Source organism: Triticum urartu, chromosome 1 (genome assembly GCF_003073215.2).
Source record: "Triticum urartu cultivar G1812 chromosome 1, Tu2.1, whole genome shotgun sequence".
Classification (NCBI taxonomy): domain Eukaryota; kingdom Viridiplantae; phylum Streptophyta; class Magnoliopsida; order Poales; family Poaceae; genus Triticum; species Triticum urartu.
In genome coordinates, this window is record NC_053022.1 from 19,082,186 (window position 1) to 19,090,520 (window position 8,335).

An 8,335-nucleotide genomic window follows, 5' to 3' on the forward strand; every position below is an offset into this window, starting at 1 on the left:
CAAAAGTACAGCACAGCGAACAGAATCTGCATCTAGAAGAAGAATTGGAGCCATGCTGTAAACATAACCACGACACCTCATAATTTATGCCAGGTTACAAAAAAAAAAGAACTCACCCTAAACACTGCTGCAACTGTATCCGGAAAACATGTACAAAAAATACTGCACGAACACAAAAGATTCAGACTTGTGCAGACTGCAAGGCTGTGTCTCCAGCACATATGTGTAAGGCTCTCTGTACATATGTCCTTTCTTCTCCCCTGCTCCTGTTGCTCCTTGTAATGCTTGGTACATTTATGTCTCTGAAATTCAAAGTTGCCGAGAATGAAAAACCAAAACAGTTTTGCAGTAAATTTCAGAGAAACAAACCCATGAAAGAAAGAAAAAACATGTAAGAATGCAAATACCACCCTTGTAAATGTCGTGCTGCAGTCCTTGAAGTGGCATTTTGTTAACTGGGATCTAGTTCACGCACTGAATTCACTAGACAGGGTTCAGGAAATATGCTGGATTCAGGTTACAAGCTTGATACAAGCACAATTGTGCGGAATAGAAGAACCAAGAATTGGGAGGGTTAATTAGGGTTGAGAGCCTAGATAAACTATGATCCATGATTGATCTTCGACGACTTCCCTCCTGGCAATGTGAGCTGCTTAAATTGCCCTTCTCAAACGAACCAGTCGTCTCCACTCACTAGCTTGTTTGGTTTACGTGGTCGGTTGCTTGTGCGACGGCCCACCACTTGTGCGGGCCTGGGCTCTTCATGGGCTTCTGGTCCACCGGCAGGAGAGGTGCTGACACAATTAATCCTATTGGTGGAAAGCTACAAAATGGCAAGCAGTTGGTGTGTGTCTGATAAACTTCTGAAAGAGAAAGGCATGGGTACAGGAGGTAAACTATGTGGTATGGGATGGTTGCTTTGTGTTTACCTCAACGTGAGCACTAGATCCCTCATGGATTTTCCTTTTCTTCTTTGAAGAAAAACACACAGTGAATCTCCGCGTGAAACGTTTCTTCTGCTTATGGACTTCCCTAAAAGGCTTGGCCAAATTGTTCTTACTGTCATAGCTCATGGTGCGACCATCTACATGGCACTGGCACGCAAAGGGCCTCTGAAACATTTTAAAAGGATATACATATATGTGAGCAATCGTAATCCGATATCCAAAGTAAAGTTCACTTTCAAATAATACAAGTGAAGTTACACACTTGCATTTACATAAGATTATTATTCTTGACTAACTTTAAATACTAGATGTACATAAGATAGTAGACTTTAAAGTTGACCAAGCTCTTCTTTAACAAGTGTACTTTTTGTTATGACAATTATGACACTATTTGAACAATACTGATAGTTTGTTTCACAATTGATACATTTTTCTAAACAAATATGATGGAGAACGGAACTGTAGCCTCTAGAAATCGGCATGTGACCTCGGGATTGAAGAAGCAGGGAGAGGACAGAGCATAATACAAAAATACAAATGAGAACAAAAAAAGTAAATACGAAATACCAAGACGGGTAAAAAGAAGGCTGTTTGATTGATCCCATAGAAATTAGATGAATATTATGTGAAATTTATAGAAGAACAAAAATGCTAGTGTTTCATTGACCACATATATCAGTGGCTATATATGTTCAATTGTAGTGATTAACAGATTTCCAGTTGTTACGAAATTTTATGTTAAATATTACGCTTTTCATATAATTTCCCAAAAACTATTAGAATTGTGTAGGTTCTCTACTGGCTATAATCAAAGCAACCAAAAAATATTCAAAATGTAACCAGTGAGGATATTATAATATGTTTTTGGCTCACTTATAATCACTTTTCGGTAAACAATAGAAATACATATATAAAAATTTATATCTATGAGAATAATGATGTTGCACGTGCAGCTGTGTGTGCCAATGTGCTAGTAATACCTTCTGCATTGGAGATGAAATGGCGTTACTCCTAGCTTCTGAACTTTTATTGTGTAATAAGGCCAAGTGGCACTCTACAGTAACCTTCCCACCACAGATTGTACTCTTCTCCAAGGTGTTGTTATCATCATAGAGCACTTCACTCATTTTGTCGGCGCAACTGACTTCTATGTTAGCCTTATCACTATTCTGTTGCTCCAACATTTCAGTATCTTCTCTAGTATTCTTTGGCAGGTTGTCGGTTCCAGATTTATCTTCTAGAATATCCCCGTTACAGCTTTCAGAAGGGAAAACACCAGCTGTTTGCAGAGTCAGTTCATCATGACACGGATCCTTTTCCATTAGCTGAATCCTAGTATTACAACCATGCAGATCTTGACTTGATTTCTCACCAATGCCATGTTGCTCTGAATTTAGAGGAGTCTGGCTGCTGTGTAGTTCTGCAGTACGAAACGATGTTATATACCTGAATCTATTTCAGGAACGGCACAAATATAAGGAACATCTAATATATGTTCTCTTTCCCTCGCAAAATAAAATAAGGAACATCCACCCCATTTCTCCCCTTCCATCCTATCCTTTTATTCCCCAGCCTACACAGGAGACAAGGTTGGGCCCCGATGGTGATGAGACTGATAAATGGTTAGAGATCTACAGTACATGTCAAGCTCTGTTCTCACCAGCTGCTGTCGGAGAAGCTGTGGCTGTGTTCCAGGCATGTTGCTTGGCAAAAAGGCTACGTTTGTTTGGTTGAAGGATGATGGTAGTGGTTATGGTTTGCACGTTGCAGTGCTGTGTGGGGTGCTTGCTGTTTTCTTTTCTCTCTCTTTTTGCTTCTGGAACTAGAAAGACTATATGTATGATGTTCTACTAATTATATGAAAATGAAATTGGGGGAAAGAACACCTTAATTCGAAGGAGAAAACACAGTACCTGTTGATACGAGTGGGGCTTGTATGCCGTTGATGAGATGTGATCCATCTTTATCTTTAAAGTTTAGCATACTGTCCAGCAGCGTTCCAACACTCGATGTAGACCCCGTCATTTCCATCTCTGGAAATCGTGCATTTTCAGACTGCAGAAGAGTGCCTTCCTGGAATGCATATCGAAATATTTTTACTGGCCTTTTATAATTCCCTGGAAGCTTCTGGCATCCAAAGCAGAAGTTAACGAACAAGCCAACATGCCAGGTCCCAGAATAAAGTAAACAAACAAACTTCATTGAGAATTCTCGCCAAAAAAGCCCTCCAAATAATAGAATTAATTATGAAAGCCTCTTTTTAGATAGAACTAGCTAACATGACACGCTAGACCATGGTAAAATAAGCAAACTTCATTGAGAATTCTCTAAAAACACACACACACACACAAAGTAGCTCTCATATTCTAGTCATTAGTTACGGAAGTATTTTGTTTTTGTTTTTTATGGAACATGCAAAGAACATTTGCAATAATTATGAAAGCCTATTCTAGCACATTTAACTATCCACATCTCTCCCTTCTCAAAGTCAAATAACCAAAAACAGAACAAACAAACAAACAAGAGAAACAGAGGGATTGAGCTTTACATGGTATTTGCGAAGATTACCAACTTCATGATCACCATCACCATTAACCTTGAATCCTGCTAGCATGATTCATGGGAACTCAGATATTATACTCTCATTAATAATATTTGTAGCACACTCACTAGCATGCAATTGTGCATTCCTTTAAGGGTTCGAATTAGGGGCAAGGTGGAGTTTTTTAAGAGAAGATCTATAGTTCTCCACACCAATAGAGAATCAAGGATCATAGTAGCGTACCAGGGTTGCAGCTTTCTTCTAGATGCATACCCGATTCATCACTGCGCAAGAATATTTGTATTACTATTGCCGTATAACACAGTTAAGATAAGCAACTCTTCTTTTTGTTATTTTTGAAGTAAATATATTGATGCAGGAAAGCATTTCTAAGGGCATCGAATGGTTTGAACTTATTGCACGGCCCTACTAGACAATCATACCTCTTCTTTCTGCTTCCGCTCTCGCTCTGTTCCCCTTCAGGTAAAACTGGTGCAATTTCTAGGATCACAATAGCAAAAAAGAAGAAACAGGAGTTAGATTAGGAGGTGCATTTACATGTTGCACAACATTCAAGCATCTCACCTAACTCATCCTAGCAGATATACGAATGTAAGAACTGTGAGTCATTTAAAAATAGTATGACATGTGAGTCACTTCACAAACAAAAAGGAAAAATGATGGCAGATTAAAAAAAAACTACCGGCGCTATGGAATAAGCAAGCAATGTGATCGAGCTATATTTTGTTAGTGTTTCAAGACAGAGAAGTGTAAGATTCCATTTTGCAGCATAACATCCATCCGAGTGTGGTTTTCTGTAGCTCAGGCTACATGGTACCCCTTATCTTTGCCATCCATTTCTGCATCGCGATCCGTGCAGACGCATTTGTCTTTTTTGTTTTGCTCAAACGACACACATATAAACTTCAAATTTTGCAGAACAACAATACATTCTAACTACAATCTGGGGAAAAACTTTCAGATTTTTTCATGCATTTTAAATGCTTAAAATAATATTTCTAGTCAAACAAAATCTCATTTTCTATATTTACATCAGACCAAAAAATCTGAAAGTTTTTTCACACATTGATGTTCTAATGTTTGTTCAATCTGCAAAGTTTGAAGTTCATATATTATTTCATTTAAGAGAAACAAAAAAGAGAAATCTGCTTGTTATAAGTTAGTTGGAGAGTACGGAGCAAGGCTGGAGGGTTGAGGATAAGAGGTTCCATGTAGCCTGAGCTACTCCCTCCGTTTTTATTTACTCTGCATATTGGGTTTGACTGAAGTCAAACTTTGTAAAGTTTGACCAAGTTTATAGAAAAATATATAAACATTTACCATAACAAATCTATATGATGTGAAAGTACATTTAATAATGAATCTAATGGTATTGATTGATTATTGTATATGTTAATATCTTCGTTTATAAACTTTGTCAAAGTTTACAAAGCTTGACTTTGACCAAATCTAATACGCGAACTAAATAAAAACGGAGGGAGTACAAAGAAACTTTGTGCATCCATACCTATGTTGGTATCTTTCAGAGAAGATGTGGATCTGGAATTAGTTGCGGCCAACCCAGCAGGCGGCCATGACATCTGGTACGGGTATCCCCAAAACTGAAACTTGGCCAGCAGAGCCATGCTCTGCAAGTCGACCACAAACTGGGGGTCGTGGTCGTCCTTGCAAAGCAGCGCTAGTCCATTGATCACCATGCGAACTTGCCGCACCTGAGCAGATTCGCCAAGCAGTCGGCTCACAGGGATTTTCTTCTCGAGCCTCCACCATTTTTCCGATGAGTCAAGCTTCCACGATTTGTTGTTCAATGATGAGTGGAGCTTCCACATGTTGGTATCGAGTACCCAAACTTGCAAGGTGGGGGTTTCCTCGCCAGTCAGGCCTGTAAGGCACACGAGGCAGCCCTTGCCGTCCTCGATCTCTCCGATGGCGTACCTTGAAGGCACGCGAAAGCTCAAGTCCGGCGGGAGAGGGCGCAGCGAGAACTCCATGGTGCTCGTCTCAAGCACGAGCACCAAAGATTGTTGGGCGCACCTCCAGAAGACATTGCCGGCTGCGTACATCGCCATGGTGCCCCATTTCGGCAGCCTTTTTATGCCGTCCGTCCACGGACTCACCCACGGGTGGTGGTGCCACTCGAGAGTGTTGGAGTCGTACACAAGGGCTCGTATCTCCTGGCTTTGCTGCTGCAGGGACACCACACGGAAGGACTCCATGGCTTGTGGCATCGTCCTTGGGCCACATTGCCGCACGGTGGAGGACGTGCCAGTGCCACGGCCGGCGTCGAGCAAGCAGTCTGCCAAGCATTGCCTGCCCGCCATGCCATCATGTGGCCGGCGGGGAATACCCACTCGCCGCTTGGAGACAGGGTCGTAGATGCAGAGGGAACTGTCCTCCAGGGAGAGGAGGAGGAGGCCGTTGCGGCAGTCCCGGAGGCGCAGGCTCGGTTCGCCGTCGAAGCGGGTGAGGAAGAAGTCGCCTTTGCGCGTGACGGCGGTGATGTCCCGGTCGGGACCCTTGCAGAAGCGGGCTGGGTAGAAATGGGGCCACGGCGCGCAGCCGCGGCCGTCATCCGAGGCGAAGAGGCCGACGAGGGGCGAGGACGGATGGCGCTCGCGGAAGCGGCAGAGGAACTTGGAGTCGGAGGCGATGCGGCGCAAGCGGCCTGAGACCAGCGCGGCTTGGGCAAGGGATGCCGACGACGGGAGGCGGAGCAAGATCTCCCTGAGGATATCGCCGTCGTGGAGGGGGTTGGCGACGACGGCTGCATCTGCAGGGCCCTCCTCCTCCTCCTCAGCCATCAGAGACGAGCACTTGGCGCACAAACTGCCCGCGAGTGGAGAGATCCCCAAATCCCGACCTCCGCCACAGCACCGCTGCACGCCAACGGAGAAATCCCTACAGCTGCCGCGCGCTCGCCATGCCTAGGAAACAATGCGCGCGGGGGCAGGGGCGCGGCTGCCGGAGGTGGACGGAGCAGATGCGGCGCCGCACCTGCCGGATGGGGAGAGAAGCTGCGACGCGGCGGCCGGACGGGGGGAATGCTGGCCTGCCCGTCTGAGGTCGAGGGGTAGGGACGAGCGCGCGGGCTCGCAGCGGCAGATGCGGGCGAGGTGGGCCGGCCGGACGGCGACGAGTGGCTGCTGGACAGGGGAGAAGATGGGGAATGTGGGTGGGTGCTGCTGGATCGGGGTCGGGGAGAAGATGGGGGCGTGGCTGCTGTCCGACGCAGCGGCCGGACGGTGGAGCGCTCCTCGACGGCGGCTCGACGGCGGTTGCAGCAGCGGATCCAGTACTGAACTCTACTCTTTTTTTTTAAGTTTTCTGGGAGTAGCACTGGCGGATAGCCCAAAAGTCACCTTGAAGAGCCTGGGGCTTTGGGCTTGTCACATCATGCCGGGCTCGGGCTTCTGTAACAAAAAAAGTGTCATGTCAGGCCGGGCTTGGGCTTAGGGCTTTTGCGTCGGGCCGGCCTCGGGCTTGTGTAAAATGCAAAAATGTGCCATGATGTCAGGCTGGGCTCGGGCTTGCTTGTTGAACATCAGGCTTTTTCAAGTCCAGCCTAAACCCGGCACGGCTCCGCCGTAGGGTTGTATCGAGGGCGACGCCATGGGGTCCACCCAACCCCAGCCTGTATCAACATTTCAAATCCATACACACATTTTTTTGAGTGAAGGCCATCATGGCTAAGCTCTACGATGTGATGCCGCCCTCCCCCGCCAACACCGTGCGCTTTGGGAGCATCGAATTTCACATTGATCGACATGGCGACACCGTGTGCTTCCGCCCTCCTACTTCACCCTTAGTGCTCGAAGGAAGGCCGATCCTGACCAAACTCAGAAACGGATGGATCTTTGTCAACCCGCCAGCCCACCCGATCGTAGAGTGTCAACATGATCTTTCATGCTAACACGCGTCGGGCCCAGAAACTCATCCACACGCGTTCGCCACCCACCAGGGCTCCCATCACCATGTCCAGAACCGTTGCGTGGGTGCTCTTGCCACCTTTGGAGCAGCGGCATGCCGCTGCCGTGGCCAAAACCAACGCAGTGGCGGTCAAGACTAACGACATTTTCTCTTTGGTTGTGGTTGGCCTACCAAAATCACTGTTAGAAAATTAATAGACTTGTGCCTCCCGGATGGCTTTGCTTCTCAAGTCTTAGAGCAACTTCAACAGTTTTTCTATCTCTAAAATAACTGTCGTTTACATGAAGTTGGGGCAAAAAAACCTCTCCTACAGTTTTGTAAACTGGCCTTATCTTTAGAGGATCCCATAAAAAAGGTCATCCCAACTGATTTACAGAAAGATGGCCTTCCCGTATTTTCTTGGAGAGATTGTAACCACCTGAAACTTCCACCCGCGACCCACCGGAATATCGTCGTGTCACCGGAATTTCACTGGAACGCCGCCACGGTGCCGCTGCCTTCCCCGAAACACCAGACGCCACCACGCCGAGACGCCGCCATCGATCGCGCCATCAGGCCCGCACCGCCGCGCACGCTCGTCGCCGCCACGCCCACGACGCCGGGAAATCACCGCCGCCACGCTATCATCGACAACCACCACACCGCTCACGATGTCACCGACTAGCGGGTCCTATAAATTATCATTTTTGTTTAATTAAAAACAAAATAAATTAAAATGCATTTAGGGAAAGAAGATTAGGAGAACTGACAAAAGTAATTTTCAAGAAACATCCTCTAACTTTTACAGGAAGGCTAAAAAACCATTTTTACGGGAAGATTTTTAAGGGAGCTATTGGAGTTACTGTTAGACCACCAAAACTCATTTTTTTTTCTAGATTTTCATTTTTTTTAGTTTCAT

At 45.7% G+C, this 8,335-nt stretch overlaps 1 protein-coding gene across 7 annotated transcripts; it reads right to left on the reverse strand.

Annotated features, from left to right (window-relative positions):
- Positions 1-419: 419 nt before the first annotated feature.
- Positions 420-6,853, reverse strand: LOC125543572. 7 transcript variants are annotated; one of them, XM_048706962.1, is made up of 8 exons: positions 5,018-6,849; positions 3,933-3,990; positions 3,733-3,773; positions 3,496-3,551; positions 2,861-3,071; positions 1,928-2,367; positions 930-1,112; positions 420-823 (listed from the first exon to the last, which is right to left on the reverse strand). In XM_048706962.1, exons 1-8 carry the CDS (start codon positions 6,309-6,311, stop codon positions 668-670), a joined length of 2,439 nt encoding a protein of 812 aa, XP_048562919.1. In that variant the 5' UTR covers positions 6,312-6,849; the 3' UTR covers positions 420-667. The 7 variants fall into 7 exon arrangements, with proteins under 7 accessions (XP_048562919.1, XP_048562928.1, XP_048562910.1 ...); XM_048706971.1 differs by having other exon boundaries at positions 2,861-3,020; positions 3,496-3,554; XM_048706953.1 differs by having other exon boundaries at positions 3,496-3,554.
- Between the last annotated feature and the right edge of the window lie 1,482 nt (positions 6,854-8,335).